Source organism: Malaclemys terrapin, chromosome 6, assembly GCF_027887155.1.
Source record: "Malaclemys terrapin pileata isolate rMalTer1 chromosome 6, rMalTer1.hap1, whole genome shotgun sequence".
Taxonomy (NCBI): Eukaryota; Metazoa; Chordata; order Testudines; family Emydidae; genus Malaclemys; species Malaclemys terrapin.
This window is the reverse complement of record NC_071510.1, coordinates 109,288,039-109,309,649: the sequence shown is the minus strand read 5'-3', so window position 1 is coordinate 109,309,649 and position 21,611 is coordinate 109,288,039. Positions and strand designations below refer to the sequence as shown.

Genomic DNA, 21,611 nt, shown 5'->3' with positions numbered 1-21,611 from the left:
GTTGGGCTCAGTTCCTACAAGGTATGTGTCTCTTAAGCCATTCACAGCTCCTAAGACTATGGACTTGCCGTTTGGTGGCAGGTTGGTATATTCAGAGCAAATATCGCAGGCATGAGAACATTGAAAAAGAAACTAGCCCAGATGATAAGAGAATTCCATATACCATGACAACAACCCGTCTACGTAACTAGACCAAGTTACTCCATTTTTATGTTCCCACAGATGACTGAATTGGGTCAGACTCCACCATTTGTAATAAAGTGGTGCACAGAAGAGGAGACACTGCCACAAAATTAGTCTTAGTACTTGTGTAGGTTAGAGAGCTTGTGTGGTTCAGTAGTCCGAGATTATTTTTTCATAGATAATAGATAAGGGCTAAATTTAATAAACTTGGTCTTCCTCATTACTGTAGGAACTAAAATCTGTACAATAAGATTGTTAAATGAACATTCCAAACTGACCTCTATGTAAATATAGTTGTACGTTCTTTCTGCCAGTTGTATGAAGACAGCAAACAAGGACAGAACAGGTTTAGTGCTGAAAAATGTGCACTCTGACCACACAACAATTACAGAGAATGTGGCCAAAACAATAGCAAGAATTCTGTAAAACCATGGCCGAAGGAGACATTCCCAGTACCATTCTGGAAAAAAAAAAAAAAAAACAATAAATAGCAGGATTAATACAAGACATAGGAAGAGATGGAAAATTTTCAAAATAGCATTGTTGAGGCACCATGCCAACTGACATGGCTAGCTGAAAAGAATCCTATCTCGAGCAAATTTACACTAAGAGTGGAATCTGGGGGGACAGTAACGCTAAGAACAACTCATTGATTTTGTGATGCCTGTAACTTTGTCTCAGGCCTGAATTATTATTTCTGAAACAATGCAACAAATATATAGAAAAAGCCAGTTTCACATTTAAAAAAATAAAGTATGCATACATGTATAAACTTCTAATTGGGCTGGTAACAGGAAGAAATACCTCATCCAAAAAATAAACAAAATTCTGTGGTTTATATTGCCTATAGGAATTGGAAAACATATTTGGAGCAATGACTGATTTTCTGTGTTTCAATTAAGAGTGTTGAATATTAAATATTCGTCTGTGAAGATACTCTGTGCATAAGATGTATGCTTCAATATATGTTAGCATAATTACAACTAGTGTCTTTGCTAGGTTAGACAGTGTTTCCCATGACACTCAGCCCCAGACTTCGGGAGCCTGTGTCTGGGCCTACAAAGGAAAGAAAACCCTGGGTTCCTTTAATGACTGCAGTGCACTTCACCTTTCTTCTCTTCTCCTCCTCATGGGCTTGGGGAAGTGAAATAAGAGGTGCTCCTTAGATGACTGGCTGATCAGAATGGTGCCAAATAAGACTATTGGCTCCTGCCACCCAAGGAGAGGGCTTATTAACCCTTCCCCTTGCTTGAGGAACTATTCTTCATCCAGGAGCAGAAGGTCCTCCTTTGGTATTAGAGTAAGACTGGGTTTTGCCCCTTGCTGTGGGCATCATGCTAGTCACCTTTTTGACAGTAGGAAGACATTTTTCCCAAATTGCCAGATTGGCCTGGTATGGGATTTTTGCCTCTCTTTCCACAACTCAGGGACCTAGAGAATAGGTTAGGTTATTAAATTCATGTTGTTGGGATTTGGCAGGTTTACAGTGCATCATTCTATAGTGGGTTAGTTCCCTGATAAACTGGAAATGGAAGCTGGATTACAAGAAGGCATCTCATCTCCTAAAGAAGGAGCAGAATGGGGCTGGGGCTTCAAGTGTCTGGTACAGCGAGAAAATAACATTTTCCACATACCCTCAATTCTTCTAGGAGGGGATGGTGGAAGAGTCACAACAATGGTACTGGGACAACTTAAAGGTATGGAGAGCTGAAGGCACCCCTCTCTAAGGTGTTACGGTTTATGGAAGGCAGGATGACCTGCACTGGATGAGCTATTGCTCGATACTTTTCCAGATGTATTGCTTGATACTGTTGCAACTTGTTTTTCTTTCTGTAATGTCCAGGAAAAAGCTTTAGGAATTTCTATGGAGGTGGCCATTATATAGTATATAAGTGCTCTTAATTTGCCTACAAATTAAGTTTATTATCAGAAATATAACTGCTTTTTGGCAACTGGGGGAGGCGGTGTGTCTATTCCATCACGTGAGCACAAGGGAATGTATATTTGCCTACTACTACTATACATGAACATCACTCACGTAGGAGAAAAGATGCCATGCTCTACAGGAAAGCATGAGTTATAGTCATTTAGATACTCAACATTTGTATGACAATACGTACCAACAGTTGGTGTGTAGAAATATCGGGTAATTCTGTTTTCAGGTTCTTGGAACTGAAAAGTATGAACAAACTGACGAGTTGCACTGGTTTCATTTTTCGCAACATCCTCCAAGTAGAATGCTTGTTCTAAAAGAATTCGCCACTGCACCTGTGTACGACGGTGTCTCTGAACTGAATAAATTACCTATGGTAAACAAACCCCAAAGTTTCAGTTACAGAACGCTTGCTCCAGGAAATGGGAGAAAATTCCACACTGACTGCTCACTCATATAGGTGTATTTTGAGCCGAATTAAACTGTGTTAAGGATTGAGTTAAAACCAATTTGGAGCTGAATGGGTGTGAATGTAAGAGCGCTGTAAGAGACAGTTAAGAGGTCACACCTAAAACAAGGCCTAACAGAGTCTGCCCAGAAACTAGGACCATGTGGGTAGAGGGTTCCAATGGATGTTGTTTTGACTAGGGCTGTCTGTGGGTGTGGAAAAGGCTAACTGGAGGGCAGATAAGAAACTGAGGTCTGATCTACACTAAAAAGTTAAGTTGACCTAAGTCAACTTGCATTGACCTAGTTGTGCATGTCTCTACTCTTATACAGGGAGTCCTCGGACTTACGACGCCCAACTTACGTTGGACACTACTTACAACACTTTTCAATTGACTGCCCGTTTTGCCCTTACGATGCTCTATTTGCATAAATTTCACTTTAAATCACTTCCTGGTTGTGTTATACTGGTATGGAGCTGGAAGGTCATTTCTGATTGGCTTCGAGGCAGTAGGGTAGCTTGTTGCTGGGTAGGGTTGCTGCTTGTTTTTGATTGGCTCAGCCAATCAGAAAGCTTGAACAGTGATTGGCTGAGGCTTAGCATGTATGCTGTTCTCCCTGGCTTTCTAAGCCTGTGTTACCGGCATTCTGAGCCGCATATGTAAGTTTATATGTTTATTTGAATGCAAAATACAGTGTACAGTAAATACACTGATATTGCAACATTACTCATCTATAATTCAAAACTGGGTTATTGTGGTGAAAATAGTGTATCAAGCCTTGGTTCAGGAACCAATCCCCTCTTCATACCATTGATTCCTATGGGAAAGCAGTTTCGACTTGCAACGTTTTGACTTACAATGCAATTCCGAGGAACTAATTGTGTTGCAAGTCCGAGGACTCCCAAGGTCTCCTGCAACCATATGCACCCCATTACAGCAACATAACATCACCTCCCCGAGCAATGCAGAGGCATGGCTGACCTATTTAGGTCAAGGCACTGTGAATGTAGATATTGCATCAACTGTGTTAACCACAATAATCCTCCAGCAGTTGTCCCACGATGCCCCTACCTCTGCAACAGTGGCCAATCCAGTCACAATTTTGAACTCCACTGCCCAAGGTCAGAGAGACCGGCAGCCACATCCACCCCTTTAAAGCCCCTAGTCTTTTTGAAATGCCTTTTCCTGATTGACTAACTTGATGAGCACACCCACTAGCTCACCTTTGCAAGCATCTGACCATGCTGGCCCCAATGACACACACAAACTCCTGCCTGAAGCAGGAAAGAAGTCATGGAGCATCTCAGCATGTGAGAAGAGACTGTGCAAGCACAGCTAAGGAAAAGCCAAAGAAATACATACATCTATGTGCAGATTGCACAGGGGATGCTGAAACGGGGGCAGAACACAGATGGAAGTGGTGTCATGGGAAAGTGAAGGAACTTCAGCAGGCATACCAGAAGGCAAGGTATGCAAACAACAAATCTGATACTGCCCCACAGACCTGTTTCTTCTATGATGAACAACATGCTATAGTTGGAGGGCAGTCCACTAGCCTCCTGCCTATGACTGGACACTTTGTGGGACCGAGGCAGAGCCCCCCGATGCACATGGCAAAATGGAGGGATGATGGCAGCGATGAGGAGGGGGGCTGAAACCATGCAGTGAGTCAGGAGCTATCAAACTCCACTGAACTTAAGCCAGTCCCACGTGGTGAGTGCAGGTGAGCCCTGGTAAGCATGAACATACATTATTCCTTATAAGAATTTTTTACTTTTTCATTTCCCAAAATCTCATCTCCCTTCCTCCCTTGGCTGCCCACCTGCCCTTCTTCCCCATTTAAAAATGGTGCCCATCCCATCTACAAGTATAAAGAACAAATGCATTGACTTTTGATTGCTTACTTGTAATATGTTAGAAAGTAAAATGTTAGAGAATAATTTTTTAAAAAAAGTAGCATTAGAGTCTAAATGCACAATCCACATCCGATCATTGCTCCTTTACCTCTAGCTGAGCACAGGACAAGGCAGAGGTGATGTCCGCACTTCCATTCTTTGGTTTGTTGGGCTAGACAGGGGACCACATGGAATACTTTGTTTATCTGAACAAGAATGTCCCTTTTATCCTCGAGCGATCTTGATGAAACTTTCATGGAAATACTCTAGAATATTCTCCCAAACATTTCAAGGCATTGTAGTTTCTTCCCCCACAATAGGACACTTTCCCACACCATTCTGCGATGAGTTCCGCTGCCACCATTACAGTAAATAGGCTAGCAGCATATGTGCCTGGGCTGGCTTCAGAACACCAGTAGAAGCTAGTTTCTCTGTGTATTGGTCACCCCCAGGAGGGAGAGATCAGCCAAAATCACCACTGCCTGTAAAGATATTGGCAATATTCACCACACTTTCCCTATAGGAATACCAGGGGCACCTAGCATCTAAACTTTCTATGCAACAGTACACCCTCCTCCTTTCATGGTAAGCCAGGGCCTGCTCACCATGGTTTGACCTGCAGAGTGGTGCTGTAATGAGGCACTCCAAAGCTACAGTGACAATTGGCATTTCTTTCTAAAGGTATTTAGAGGAATAATATAAGGGAATTTTGAGACTTATCTTTCCCTTTCTGTTGTGACTAAATCTTAAAGGTACCTGTTTTAATCAGCAGCCTCTGGTGTGGTGGCTTGAGAGGTGCCCCCTCCACACCCACTGAACATCTGACCTTATCAAGAGGAGAAAGAAGTGGACTAGGAGGATATATTCTGTGAGATCCCCCAGTTCTCTATGACTACTGGCAATGAACAAAGGGGTTAGAAGGGGCCATATGGCCATGATCATGGAGAAGGACCAAGAATGAAGAGATCAGTTCCTTCAAGAGAGGCAAAGGGTCAGAAAGGTGCATTGAGAAGTGCACCAGGATATCAAGGGCTTGCTAAGGCAACTCAGATGTTGCAGAGCATTATCAACCTACATGTCCAAAGACCCCAGACTCAGCAGCCTTTCTAATCCATGGTCACTACTCCACACATACCCCTCCCCCACCCTCCACACACATCATAACAGATTGCAGCATGGTATGAACCCTTACCGCTACCATTCTATGCCAGAGGAAAAACAAGGAGAATCATAACTATACATACACCAACCTGTGAAAACCACAAGATCAGCAACAATGCACTACATATTTCGTAACATGACAAACATACATTTTTAATACACAAATGTAAATGTTTGTTTATTTGGATTTTTACAGTGCTGGTTACTCTGTTACAATGCTGCTACCATGTCTCTAACCTTGTGTTTTTGCACTTTAATTTTGTTTCCTGTTTCTTTGCAAATAAGGTTCTATTTTTGGAAACTCAATATATTTGTTAACTTCCACCAAGCACAATTGCTGCATTACAGAATTCATAGCGGGAGTCAGTAACTAACCATACACACAAAGGCACACTAGTTCATAAAACTATCACATAACACTGCTGTGGCTGACTGCTAAAATAGTCTTTTAAAGCCTCCCTGAGCTGTATCACTCCATGGTTGGCACTTCTAATAGCTCTTGTGTCTGGCTGTTCAAATTCAGCAGACAACCAGCCCACCTCAACCCTCCACCCTTCCGGCAGACTTATTTCCTTTGCCTCTCAAACATCATGCAGTACACAACAAGATGCAGCTATAATGATGGGTACTTTTGCCTCACTGATAACCAAGCTAGTGAGTAAACAGCACTAGTGACACTTCAATCTACCAAAAGTCATCCTGCTGAGCTACTAGTTGAATCTCTCTTTGGTGACGTCTAGGTAGCCAGTGTATGACTTCACGAGCCCCAGCGGGGCACAACGAGTAGGCTGGGTCCCACAGAATCACTACAGGCATTTCAGTATCGCCAACGACAATGTGCTGGTCAAGAAAGAATGCCCCTTCTTACAGCTTTTGGAAAAGTCCTGTGTTCTTAAAGATGCGAGTTTCATGCACCTTCCCTGACCAGCGCATGGTGACATCAGTGAAGTGTCAGTAGTGATCCACTAGCACTTGCATAACAAACAGAAAGGGATGCTTTTCTACATATCCACTAGCAAGGTGAGGTGATGCCAGAACAGGGATACATGCCCTATTGCTGCAAATCCACTCTGATTTCCTGCATATTGCCAATAGTCATAGGCTTATGCAGCAGGAAATGCTTAGTGGCCTTGCACACTTGGATGACAACAGCCCCACTGTGGATTTTCCAACTCCAAACTGATTGGTCACTGACTGACAGCAATCTGGCATTGCAAACCCACAGAGCTTGATGGCCACTTGCTTCTCCACTGTCAATGCAGCTCTCATTCTGGTGTCCTGCACTTGAAGTCTGAAGCAAGACCAGCACACAGATCTAGGGACGTGGTCTTTCGCATCTGAAAGTTCTGCAGCCACTGCTCATCATCCCAAACCTGCATTACAATGTGATCCCATCAATCACTGCTCGTTTCTCAGGCCCAGAAGTGGCAAACCACTTTGTGCAACTAGTCCATGAATGCCAGCAGCAACCTGGCATTTTTATTTACTGTGCCCAGCACCCAGTTATTGTGATATTCCTCATCTCTTTTTCCTCATCACATCCCCACTTGTAGTAATACTCATTCAAGTTTCACAAAGGAGAATAATATATCCTGTATTAGCAATAGTCATTAAAATTTTGATGAGCTCTACAGGGTCCATACTTCTGTCAGGCAGATGGCAGAGACTGAAAAGTAGCATGGAGGACTGTGGGAATTTTAAAAAACAATGCAAAAGTTATGAGATGGAACAAGCATTATGGGATGGGACTTTGACCTTTAGTTCCCAGAAATCCCTGGGCAAATTGCTGCTATCCCACAAAGCACTGCAAAAATGTTTAACAAAGCATTGAGCTGGATGGCGGTGCAGGGAATGCTGGGATATTACCTATGGCATATCACATTTTCCATTGATGCAACCATTTGGAGTGAGAAGGCACAGCGACGACAAACAGCCAAGCGTACACGAACTCAAGTGATATACAAAAGCCGGCAGCAGTATGCCAACGTAACTTGTGTCAAACGAACTCTATAGTGTAGATTTGGCCTGAGAGGGACTTAGGGTATGTCTATACTGCAAATGGGAGGTGTGACTGTAGCAGATGTATACATACCCAGGCTAGCTTTCATCTAGTTAAATCAAAGCTCGCTTGAGTAACAACAGCAGTGTAGTTGTGGCACCATGGGATAGCTACTCATATATGGTTCCTGGGTGGAGCTGTACTTGCAGTATACCTACACAAGTTACAATCACACCTCCTAGTTGCAATGTAGACTTAGCCTCAGAAGGAGAGCAAGAAAGTCAAGCACCAGTCTGTAAGCCCTTGGAAAAGCCTAGAGAGAGGTTCTGAGTCAGGAGTGCTGACTGAAAGAGGTTTAGGCCTGTTAACTAAGAAACTACTACTTCTGCTTTTAGTTTCTCCTGCATTTGGAGAAGCAGGACTTTGTACGTTCCCTGTAAACAGACAAAACTGCACCGAATAAGATTCCACCATCAATTTCTACTCCCAACTGGAACAACTTACAAGGCCCTGAACAAACTAGCTGCTAAAGTTGAAAAGGAGCAACAGGTACAAAGATGACTTCTGCCTAATTTTTTATGGTGTGTATTTAATTCTATTTATAAAAAAAGAGATGTGAAAGGAGTATTTCAAAACTGAGCATTTCTTTCCCCCACCATTTTCTTTCTCTATCTCCCCAATGTGTTTTGTGTGCTTTCACTACAATATCTGTTTGAGATTCTTCATTACAGCACACACACAGGTGTGATTAGGCATAGCACGATTTACAACATGCTACAACATATCACGGGATAAGCAATTTTTATTCCTCTAGATATTCCTTTTGAATTTCACACATTAATACACGTTTTGTTCCACTTTCAGAAATAGAACAAACAGGTACAGTTTTACGAGCAGAATAAAAAAAATATATATTATGCAAATTAAAGATCTCAGTTTATTCTAAATGTCAACTAATTTAGAACAAACAATGGTCTTAAATGAATACATTAGCAGGAGAAGCGATGTTGCAATAGAAACTTATCGAGTTACCTGTTTGTGAAGTTTGACCAGACTTTTCTCACTTGGATAGTTGTTTTGCCTGTCATCAAAATCTTCATAGTCATCCATGTTCCTACCCATTCTTTCCTGGTATTCAGTAGGACACTGGTAGGAAAAGGAAAATAATTGAAATACTTCATTTATGGAAGCAAAGCATACATTACCAGTAGGATATGGTCTTTTATTGAAGTCTTAAAATATTTTTTGGACAGTGGATGCAACTGAAATGCATTTCACTTAAAATATTCAATTTCTTTCCCCTCCGACACTGCAAAGGATTTACTTGTAAAAGTAGAGTCTGCATTTCCCTGTATGTGTATGATCACATTCTAAGAATATAAAGAAAGACATCTTGTTAAAGAAAAATGTATTTTATTCAAGTTTGTATGAATAAATTCAGAATAGGCTACAGCACATAGAAGTAGAAAGAATATTTATCTTTTTCAGTTATCCTTTACAACGTAATTTTAGTGCTTGATATGGAAACAAATATATATCAGCCACCAAAGAATAGCTCAAACTATATTTATAGAAGACAAGCAATTATATACAACAGGGGTCAGCACCCTTTCAGAAGTGGTGTGCTGAGTCTTCATTTAATCACTCTAACTTAAGGTTTCACGTGCCAGTAATACATTTTAACTTTTTTAGAAAGTCTCTTTCTATAAGTCTACAATAATAGTTTAGTTATATATTATATGTAAAGTAAAATATTTAAGAAGCTTCATTTAAAATTAAATTAAAATGCAGAGCCCCCCGGACCAGTGGCCAGGACCCGGGCAGTGTGAGTGCCACTGAAAATCAGCTCGCATGCCGCCTTTGGCGCACGTGCCATAGGTTTCCTACCCCGATACACACCATACTACACAGATGTCATTGCATAGAGAGGTTGACTCTTATGAACAAGAAATTATAAATTATAACTCAAGTGTTAGGTCAGCAGATCATCAAGATAAAAATCTTTTTTTTAAGTTACATCATGTTCAAAAATGCTGTGTGCTTGCTTTCCATATTCTAGAAAAAGTCCTAATACTATAAACAGAATCCCAATTTAATAATTTCACCTTTCATAACAACATAATTAGGACTGCTGGTGTTCAACTGAGCTTTTAAGAATAACAGCTTTCAAAAGGTTTTCATTTATTGAAACAAAATATACCACAAGAAAAGAAATTCTAACATTGGATGAGGGGCTAAAAAGTCTTAAAGGGGCTAAAAAGTCAGGTTTTGATATGTTCAGGAACTTACAAAAGAGCAAGAATCTCTAAAACGGTAGAATTCATTAATTACCTTTTTCAATATTGTATCAACACATTTTCTCAAAGGGTGATTATACTTGATACTCTCATTCACTTTACGGACTTCCTGTTTTAAAAACAAAAACAACAGAACCCACAAACATTACATGTCATTTCAGTGTATAAAGTGGCTAAAAGCTCTTAAGTGGAAATTTTATGTGACCCACTAGAGGTCCTTGCCAACCCAAATGATTCATTGGTAAGAAGTTTCAAAATTTTTAAAGAATGTTGCTGACCTACAAACGCTACTGATGGTCTGTTTTGAAGCAGGCACATTGAGAGGAAAATGCATTTTGTTTAATTATTGTGGTGACTCACGTGGGAAGTAAACTTGGAAGTGGCAGAAAGTGACTCATCAAAGGTTCCTTCAGAGAATCCCCTTGTTGCCATTAAGGATTTTTTGAATATCCTGTAATCCCTCTGCCTAGGTATTGCCCTCTCATCTCTGGTTGCCACATTTCAGAGAACATTTAACAAGCATCAATAATAGCGGAGTATATGGAAGATGCTGCCTATCACACAGGCAAGTTTTGTCACAGCTGTTTCCAGCCAAGAACTCAGTGATGCACCAGTCTTGGACAGGTCAAAGAGATGGGGGAGAATCAGATATCTTCCTCCATCCTGTTGGAAATGCAGGAGAACTATTTTATGAGAGTTTACTCAAGGATCTGGGTGTTTTCTGTGCTCTTACAGGAAGACTAAAATCTACAGTTCTTCTGGTGTGTAAGTGACAAGTTTATCTGGAGATTTATAGTTGAATTCTTTGAGATGGTGTCAGCACTGTTTGAGGTCACAGTTATTACTGCCCTTGAGAATTTCACCTATGTCAAAGAACATATATCATGTGAATCTCAAAATTTCAAAGGCATAGTGCATTCACTTGCAGAATAAGTTCATAAAATTTCAAACCTTAAAATCACAACAAGCTTTCAGATAATAGATATTTTAGCACTGGTTTTACTTTCTAGAACTAATGATACCCTGAGTGTTGTAGTCCTTGTGGGCTGCAGATACTGGACCTCAAAATCTGTCAGCAATCCCTCCAGCCAGGAGTGCTTTTTAGGCCATAGACTATGATTGAATATAGGAAGTTCTAAAGACTCAGAGAGTGTAATTTTCAGTTCATAAGTCTGCAAAATTGTCAGTATCTCTGTCACCAAAACATCCCCAGAATAAGGAGATGAAGTTTCTGCTGCCATTTAATCATACCCTGTATATACGTAGGAAGAGTTACCATACCATACAAATCCCCACAAGTGTCGAATGCATAATTTTATGGTCATGGGCACTAGAACAGGACAGTAAATACTAGTTGTTGAATTTGTTTGATTCACACTTTGTTCTTAATAGAAGATTTGATTCTATTGCTCAGTGGCAAATCATAGGAATGAAGAATTATGGTAGTGCATTTCTCAGGAGAATCTCTTTGGAAAACAAATATACCTTCTGTTCACTCATCAAAAAGAAGTATAAATAGAACCAAGAAACAGATCCTGAATCTCTTATTACAAGATAGATTTTTAAGAATGAAAGTTTTTAAGTAGTGCACAGAAGTGTTAACAGTGTAAGCTGCATGAGCATGAATGGGGTCTGTGCACTAAGTGTTCATGCATGCACCCCTTATTGATCAGCATTGTTCCAAGAGTCAACACTTGATGATTGCTGTTCTCATTGCTGACATACCATATCAAATTACCACCATGTAGCAGTTTGTTAAGCTCTTCAGATCAGATACTGTTTTTACTTCTGATTTTATACAATACCTAGCACCCCGACTGGGGATTACTGGGCACTTCCATAATTTCATGACAGTAGCTTTCTAAAGCAGGCTCATGTTACTTAAGATGTTCCTCCTTTTGAGGAAGTGGAATTGAAGATGAATAATTAAACCTTCACTACTTTATACTTCTTAATTAAATTAGCTAGTTCACCTCCATAATATCCTCTAAGTTCTCCTCTGCATCTGCTTTTTCAGTCATCAGTTTGGCAACCTTGAAATAAGTCTTCATAAGAAGGTATCCCCTTTTTGCTCCATTCCAGTGAGAACGTGGAATTTCCACCAAACCATACCCCAACAACAATACAAGAAGGAAAAGACCCCAGGTGTTGGCAGCTGCTATCCCAATTGTTTGAAGCTGGTTCCTAAAACAGAAGAGTGACCACAAGTAATTACGTTTTCACAGACACAGAAAAAGCCACCAAGAAACCTCTGCTTTTAAGGAGCAACCTGAGTGCTGGTGTACCCATACAGAGGTGTACCCATACACCAGGTGTACCCATACAGAGTGCTGACAGGCACACAATACTGGGAAAAACAACATACAAGAGCCACCTCTTTCCTGCCTCTGAAGCTTAGGGGGCGGGGGCATGCAGGGGGCAAAGAATAAATCAGAAAATCCAGCAGCAAACCTGCGGAGCAATAGACTACCATGCCAGAGACGATGGTAGGAGGTTTATATTAATTTGTACTATTTTCCATATATTCAAATGTCTTTTTTAATGCTAGCAAGTTTCTTTGTAAATACTACATTCCAAGATTTGAAAAGACATTTATTGATTGGAGTCTTCCATTTCAAAGTTAACTGCAGATAAAGTCCCAGATCAAAAATTTAAATGTGATCCCAGAAATGTTTAAACAGACAATACTACCACAAGCCTTTCTAATGACAGTCTTCCTAAAAATACCTGACCAATAAAAGTTTTTCCAGAAATGCTATCTGAAAAGCAAGTGCTAGAGAGAAAACATTGGAAATCAGACTAAACCATATACAAATTACACACACACACACACACACACACACACACACACACACACACACTTTCCTGAAAAATCAATAGAAATAGTAGTATATTCAGGGAAAATCTAGAGCAAATCAGAATTCTAGGTTAGATTAGTACTGCCCAACTTCTCCATTGCAGGGATATTGTAAGAAATACAAACATTTTAAAGAACAAAGACAAATACTTACAATAGTATTACTCTTACCATTGTAGATTGAAATTTGGATTCACAGCCACATATATTAAAAATGCTCCAAAAATCAGCAAGTAAGTGCCATAATAGATTGCATTCTCAATCAATGCAGTTTTAATCTTTCCAGTAATGGAGAACCCTCCTGATCTAGCATATGACTGCATGAAAGGTAAGAGTATCCTAGAACCAAATAAAAATACATTAATGATGTAAGATTTTTCCATCTTACCTTATTTGCCAATTTTCACTTGCAGAGTTCTCCTAGCAAAACCTGTTACCTATTACATTTGTGTTCTCTTTAGATACATCTAGTTGACAGTAAACCTTGAAATAACTTGTGTTTAGATTAAGATTTATAGACAGCTTTAGTATGAAGAACGACCACTTATGAGAGCACTACAGGCTTTGCTCCTCTTGGTCATAGTTTCACATTAATACACTACCCAATGTATCTAAAACAAGGCATGTACATATTGTTTTCCCTTTAAAACATATTTGTCGCAGCTACTGCAGGCATGTGCCTTCTCTTATGTAGCTTTCAAGTTCACCAAGTCCTTTTTATAGCCTCTCATAATGATGAAATGTAGGATTTGTTCTTTACACACATTTCTTGGAAGAATGCACCCTAAAAAAAAAAAAGAGACCACTGCTGAACAGAGAGACCTTGTAACATTTTGCTCTTGGGCAGTAATGATTTTGTTTGCTTGTTTTGTTATGTACTAAGATTATCTCTCTGACTCAGAATATTAGATATAGATTGTGGAGCTTGCTCCCTCAAGAGTATACAGAAACAATAACAACAGAGAATGAAAGAACATTTTTATGAGCATCAGAGTGGTCAGTGTAAGGAACATTCTGTTTGCTAAACCAAAACACTTTAATTTGGGACTTAATACAAGACAAATATACTTAACTAAGTTTTACTATCAGTGCTTTGGTTTTTAATTGGATATATTCCTAATTAAATCCCCAATAGTTAATGGGAGTTAAACATGTTTAAATGCTTTACTGAAACTATAATGTTGTAAGGTATTTGATTTCAAAACAATTTTCTTTTGCCAGACCATCAGATGACAACGTAAAAATCTTTCAGAACGAAATCTTAAAAGGTCTTGTAAATACTAGTAACTTTTATTTTCACAATATATATTGTGGTCTTTGCCATCTATTTGCCTCACTTACCAGGTTAAGAACTGTGATGTCCAGTATACTACACGCCAGAAGATTGGCATAATTCCATCAGGGATATAACTCCATGGTATGAAACACTTATGTTTTCTGTAAAAAAGTCAGAGAGCCACAAGTTAATTGCAAAATCTAAATATCATGATATTCATCACTTCTAACCAGAAACTATTTTCAGTCTTGCCACTGAAGAATACTGTTTTAATTAAATGTTTTTGCATGACTAACATATTTCGTAAGAGAGTTAGTTTATAGCCCACTTTAAAATTATGCTGATAAATACTGGCACCACAAACAGCACCTATCTGGACAGGACAATTTCTCTTAAGGGGGGGGAAAAAAAAAAAAAAAAAAGGGTAGTCCCGACTGGCATTCTATCAGAGACTCACCAGAAGTCAACTAGTAAGGCAATTTTTTTGGTTGTGTTCAGTAAAGCATGTTCATATTTTTCTTACATAGAATGTTTCTTTTTCAGAGAACAAGATCTTAGAAAAGAAAGAGCCAAACTGAAAAAAAGTAAATGGTTGTTTTCCCTTCTATGTATTATATAATTATGTCGGGGGGTGGGATTTTCAAAAACACCTAAAGGTGTAGGTGTCTAACTCCCATTAACTTTCAATGGAAGTTGGGTGCATAACTTCCTTAGAAGCTTTTGAAAATTCTACCCAGAGCAGTTAGTAATAACAGTGCAGTTACCTAAGTATTTCCATTATAACTCAGTTTGAGGGTCACTCATCTTTACAAAAAAAAAAAAAAAAAAACCTTTCACTCAATGGGCTGATACTTTTCAAATCAAGTCTTTGCCGGAGAAAGCTGGGAAGTTTGAGCAAAACCACCCAAGCTGCTGAGTACAAGGAGTGTGAAAAACAAATGCTTCTAATCACCAACACATTCCTCATTACAGAATAACTTTATCTGCTTGTGTATCAAAGCAGTAGGAACAGAAGGGATAAGAAAGTTACTATTTGACAGAGACAGCAGTTATTGAGAAGTGTTTTGGAGTGTTCCAGTGAAAAGTTGGTTTTGATTTGCTAGTTATAAGCAATTTGCACATGTAGAGTAGTTTAATCAGAGATCTATTTAATGATCTGCCAATGTCTCAAACTAAGGTAGGCTGAATGACTAACATGATTGCAGACTAAAACAAGTTATATTTAGTTAATGTCTGTGTTTTGTGCAAAAAGAATTTGAAGGAAAGCTAGCCAAAGACTCAAAAAGTAAAAGCAAAAAATTTTTAAGTATATATCAGAAGCAGGAAGCCTGCTAAACAACCAGTGGGGCCACTGGACAATCGAGATGCTAAAGGAACACTCAATGAAGATAAGGCCATTGAGGAGAAACCAAATGAATTCTTTGCATTGGTCTTCATGGCTGAGAATAAGAGGGAGATTCCCAAACTTGAGCCATTCTTTTCTGGTGACAAATCTGAGGAGCTATCCAAGACTGAGGTATCATTAGAGGAGCTTTTGTAACAAATTGATAAATTAAACAGTAATAAGTCACCAAGACCAGATGGTATTCACCCAAGAATTCTGAAGGAACTCAAATGTGAAATTGCAGAACTACTAACCATGGTATGTAACTTATCATTTAAATCAGCTTCTGTACCAAATGACTCGAGGATGCCAATTTTTAAAAAAGGTTCCATAGGTGACCCTGGCAATTACAGGCCAGTAAGCTTAACTTCAGTACCAGACAAATTGGTTGAAACTATAGTAAACAGAATTATCAGACATATAGATGAACATGATTTGTTGGGGGAAGAGTCAACAGGTTTTCTGTAAAGGGAAATCATGCCTCACCAATCTACTAGAATTTCTTGAGGGGTCAACAAGCATGTGGAAAAGGGTGATCCAGTGGATATAGTGTGCTTAGATTTTCAGAAAGCCTTTGACAAGATCCCTCACCAAAGGCTCTTAAGCAAAGTAAGCTGTCATGGGATAAGAGGGAAGGTTCTCTCAGAGATCGGTAACTGGTTAAAAGATAGTAAATGAAGAGTAGGAATAAATGGCCAGTTTTCAGAATGGAGAGAGGTAAAATAGTGGTGTCCCCCAGGGGATTATACTGGGACCAGTACTATTCAATATATTCAGAAATTATCTGGAAAAAGGGGTAAACAGTAGGTGGAAAAATTCGCAGAGGATACCAAACTACTCAAGAAAATTAAGTCCAATGCTGACTGCAAACAGTTCCAAAGGGATCTCACAAAACTGGGTGATTAGGCAACAAAATGGCAGATGAAATTCAATGCTGATAAATGTAAAGTAATGCACACTGGAAAACATAATCCCAATTATACATGTAAAATGATGGGGTCTAAATTAGCTGTTACCACTCACGAAAGAGATCTTGGAGTCAATGTGGACAGTTCTCTGAAAAGATCCACTCAATGTGCAGAGGCAGTCAAAAATGCTAACAGAATGTTGGGAATCGTTAGGAAAGTGAGAGATAAGACAACAGAAAATATCATATGGCCTCTGTATAAATCCATAGTATGCCCACATATTGAATACTGCTTGCAGATTTGGTCGCCTCATCTCAAAAAAGATATATTGGAATTGGAAAAGGTACAGAAAAGGGCAACAAAAATGATTAGGGGTAGGGAACAGCTTCCATATGAGGAGAATTTAATAAGACTTGGACTTTTCAGATTGGAAAAGACACAACTGAGGGGGGATATGATTGGAGGTCTATAAAATCATGACTGGTGTGGAGAAATAAAGAAATGTTATTTATTCCTTCTCATAACACAAGAGCTAGGGGTCACCAAATTAAATTAATAGGAAGCAGCAGGTTTAACAAACAAACATACGTATTTCTCCACACAACGCAGAGTCAACCTGTGGAACTCTTTGCCAGAAGATGTTGTGAGAGCAAAGACTATAACAGGGTTCAAAAAAGAACTAGATAAATTCATGGAGATTAGATCCATCAATGGCTTTTAGCCAGGATAGGCAGGAATGCAATACCATGCTCTAAAGTGTCCCTAGTGTCTGTTTGCCAGAAGCTGGGAATGGGTGACAGGGGATGGATCACTTGATGATTATGTATCCTGTTCGTTCCCTCTGGAGCACCTGGCATTGGCCACTGTCGGAACACAGGATACTGGACTATATGGACCATTGGTCTGACTCAGTAGGGCCGTTCTTATGTACAGTGTACTACAGTAAAAAGATGCAATAGTGGTTTATTTAAAGTTGTAGAAGAGATCGTAGGATAATGCATTATTTGAGAAATAGAAAGTCTTATAATTTAAGACTGTTGAGCAATGCATACCCATCAAGGGGAAAAGAGTTGTGCATGCCACCTTAATGCTGGTATTTCCTGACTTTTCGGTGTTAAACATCCTTAATATTCTCCACTTTGGGGTGATGAAATAATAAAAATTTTGCACATACACATCAATTTGCATCCTAGAATCTCAAAACAGCTTACTGACAATTAACTAAGCCTCACGTCTCTGTGAGATAAGTAAGAGTATTACATTATTTTTTCAAACATGGATATAAAACACAAAGGTTAAGAAATTTGTTTATGGTCAAATGGGGAAAAAGCCAGAAAGAGATCCGGATTTTATAATTTCAGTGCTCCTATCATCATACTACAACTCAGACATTTGAGTGTGATTTCTTCTCTGCCAGCAGACAGATATAGAGCACCTGAGATAACTTTTGAGTTGTTTGAAATTTACAGAGGTTTATAGTCTTGGAGATAACTAATACATATACCAACGAAAGACTGTGTCCCTGAAGCACACTCTCATGGTCAAAAACTGTAATAAGCATTAGGTCTGTGGAATAAAGAAAAATTCACAAAAGCACCTCTCTTGGCATATTCAAATTCCTTCTAAAAACCTCAGTTCTCTTGTCTTGCCTATGACAAAGCAGAAGAGGAAAGATAACAAAATTAAAAACAATTAAAAATAAACAAAAATAGAAGCACTGAGAGCTGCAGATACCTTAATCACAAGATCTTATGGTCATATGTTCCTCACAACATGGTCTGTTAACAGCTTTCAATCACCATGTCATGTTCAATTTAGAGTGCACTCTCTCCAGCACAGGTACTAGTTCTTTATTTGCACATTTTTGCTTACTTAAATTAAAAAGTATGCTAATGCTTTTAATATTTTGATGCAGAAAAATAAGATTGTTCTTAGTACCTTGGAGCGGAAGTAGGGTAAGATCCATTGATGTTGTTGCTGCTGCTGCTTTCTGGTGGGCTGGAGTTAACAGCAAGTTTGCATCGATTGTATATAGTCTAGAAGACAATGAAGTAATCATGTAAAAAACTATTAGAACAAGGTGAAATAGTTATTGAAGAAAAACAAGAATAGGGATACAAATCAAATTTGGCACCAAAGTTCAATGCTAATGTTTCCATGGCTTTTCACCTTTAATTCTAGTAAGGCAGGTTTAAAAAAAAAATAAAATAAAATAAAATAAATCCCAACAGTATTTGCATCCCAGCACTTAACTAGTGCATAAAAAAATTAAGATAGAAAATGATGAAAAACTGACTAGAAAAAATAGAATGAACTAAATTAGTTCATTGTTCAAGCTGAGAGAAATACTAAAAATAACAGCATAAATAGTGAATTTTAAAATTCAATTCACTTATTTTTAAATATGATTTTTAACTTGACAGAGCTAACAGCACATTTTATTCAATTTTACAATTTTTAAAAGATCCCTTTAAGTGAAAATTTTGTCTTATAAAGATATTTTCTACTGAATTACATAATTGTATTCTTAGTATGTAGTGTATTTTGTGATTTTCTTTTTAATAGAGCAATAACATATTACACTTTACAAAAAGGGAAAATCTTACCGTACTAACATCCAGAGGCAATATAAATACTATAAGAAAGCAGAGATACCAAGCCAGCAGTGTTGCTATGATCACAAGTCTATGTTGTTTCTTGAAGTCTCCATACCGATGAAGTATGAATAAAGCCAGAAAAAAGACAAATATTATCTCGATACCCAAAGCTGCTCCACTCATTATTATATATTCACTCCAACCAGCCAATGCAGCTCACTTATGAAAGTGGATCATAACTGCAAGACAAAAAACACATTTCATTACATTAAAACAGAGGTCCTCAAACTGTGGGGCATGCCTCTCTAGGGGGTAGCGGAGTGGTCAGCCAGCCCCCACAGGGGGACGGGAAGGAGCGCCACCTAGTCCCACTCCACTCCCAGCTCTGCTCCGGCCCCATGCTCAACCTGGGCCACGGCTCCATTCCTGGTCCCTTTACCCTATTTCACGCTGTGCCCCCACCCCAAGCCACGGCCCTGCTCCTGGCTCCAGGGAGGAGGGGGAGTGTGGACAAGGGTAAGAGGATGCAACCCTGAAAATTTGGGGACCACTGCATTAAAACCTCTGGAAGATACGTATGAAATAAATGAGCACTGAATGCTCAAAATGTGTTTCTGTGGAAGCTTACTGACACACACTTTTTAAGTTTATATACGAACAGCTTAGATGATTCATCTGACTTTCAGAAGGGTCCTGTTTTTCACTTAATTTTCCATATAGTTTTACTGAGGCAGGTGATCAAGTCATCTGTCCAAAAAATTACATGGTGAGTCAATGGCACAATTGGTACCGGACACTAAGATCCACCTGGCTCACAGTCCTTTACTATAATCACAAAACACCACATTGTCCCACAGTTCTGTTAGCAAAAAATAATGCATTCCTCCAGTCACATTTTGTAATATATTTATAAGGCTCCCCCTCCTCTACCTTCGTGATCTCAAGTACTTGATATCAGATAGCATGAGTGACAACTTCCTGTTCACTGGATGAGCATATAGCCCTAACTTTTCAATTCAATCAACAGCAGTAACAATCCAATATGAAATTATTATCTTATTTTTAAACAGTAAAACATACTATTTTACCATTATTTATTTCTTCCATAAGAAACTAGATAGCTTGAACAAAGAAAAAAAGATTTGGTAAGATACCAATTTAATTTTCAGCAAGATATTGAGAATTTTATTTAATTAATGATATATACCTTGATTGCGTATTTAGTTATTTACTAGCGAGACAAGGTGGGTGAGGTAATATCTCTTATTGGACCAACTTTTGTTGACGAGAAAGAGAAGTTTTGAGCTTACACAGAGCTCTTCTTCAGGTCTGGGAAACGTACTCAATGCTTGTCTACATTTATAATGCTGCCGGAGTGCAGCTGCACTGATACAGCTGTGCTGCTGTAGCGCTTCAGTGAAGCCACTACCTACGCCAATGGGAGAACTGCTCCCATCAGCGTAGGTATTCCACCTCTCCAAAAGGTGGTAGCCATATTGACGGGAGAAGCCTTCCCATCAACATAGCGCTGTCTACTCCGGGGTGGGGTGGGGGTTGTTAGGTTGGTGTGACTACGTCACTCATGGGCGTGAATTTTCCATACCCCTGAGCTACAGTTATACCAACATGTTTGTAGTGTAGACCCGCGTTTTTCAAACTTCGGGTCGCGACCCAGTACTGGGTCACAGCATGTCAGGCACTGGGTCACTCTGGTCAGCACCACCGACTGGGACATTAAAAGTCCTGTCGGCAGTGCTGCCCAGCTAAGGCATGCTAGTGCCTATCTTTTCCGACACTGCGCTGTGCCCCGGAAGCGGCCAGCTACGGGTCTGGCTTCTAGGCAGGGGAGCCACGGGACTCCGCGCACTGCCCCTGCCCCAAGCACTGCAAGAACTAGGGGGTTTGAAATTAATAGGAAGCAGGTTTAAAACAAACAAATGGAAGTATTTCTCCACACAATGCACAGTCAACCTGTGGAACTCTTTGCCAGAAGATGTTGAGAAAGCAAAGACTATAACAGGGTTCAAAAAAGAACTAGATAAATTCATGGAGGATAGGTCCATCAATGGCTATTAGCCACAATATGCAGGGATGCAAAACCATGCTCTAAAGTGTCCCTAGTCTCTGTTTGCCAGAAGCTGGGAATGGGCGACAGGGGATGGATCACTTGATGATTATCTGTCCTGTTCATTCCCTCTGGGGCACCTGGCATTGGCCACTGTTGGAACAAAGGATACTGGACTATATGGATCATTGGTCTGACCCAGTAGGGGCATTCTTATGTACAGTGTACTAAAGTAAAAAGATGTGATGGTGATTTATTTAAAGTTGTAGAAGAGATAGTAAGATAATGGGAAGGGGGAGAAGAAAGGGGGAGTCTAGGAGCCAGACCAGCTGCTGGCCGCTTCCGAGGTGCAGCGAGGTCTGCGGTGCCAAGATGGGTGGGAAGCCTGCCTCTGCACCCGGGCTACGCCGCTCACCGGGAGCCGCTGGAGATAAGTCCACGCCCCAACCCCGTGCCCCACCCCCCCCAAACCTGGAATCCTCATCCCCAGCCCCATCCCAGAACCTGCACCACCATCCCAGGGCCCTGACCCCCTCCCACACTCCCCAACCCCCTGCCCCAGCCCTGAGCCCCCCCAAACCCAGAACCCCTGCACCCCAGCCCTCTG

At 39.8% G+C, this 21,611-nt stretch overlaps 1 protein-coding gene across 2 annotated transcripts in view; it reads right to left on the bottom strand.

Annotated features, from left to right (window-relative positions):
• The window catches only part of LMBRD2 (LMBR1 domain containing 2), a 52,146-nt gene that overhangs the window by 23,365 nt on the left and 7,170 nt on the right, over nt 1-21,611 (bottom strand). For both annotated transcript variants that reach the window (XM_054032902.1, XM_054032903.1), the window contains exons 2-10: nt 18,949-19,178; nt 18,281-18,378; nt 14,116-14,211; nt 12,946-13,113; nt 11,891-12,101; nt 9,952-10,026; nt 8,653-8,766; nt 2,304-2,487; nt 462-643 (exon numbers count right to left, since the gene is read on the bottom strand). In XM_054032902.1, the coding sequence (XP_053888877.1) occupies nt 462-643; nt 2,304-2,487; nt 8,653-8,766; nt 9,952-10,026; nt 11,891-12,101; nt 12,946-13,113; nt 14,116-14,211; nt 18,281-18,378; nt 18,949-19,122 (1,302 nt within the window). In that variant the 5' untranslated portion in view covers nt 19,123-19,178. The remainder of the gene's footprint in view (nt 1-461; nt 644-2,303; nt 2,488-8,652; nt 8,767-9,951; nt 10,027-11,890; nt 12,102-12,945; nt 13,114-14,115; nt 14,212-18,280; nt 18,379-18,948; nt 19,179-21,611) is intronic.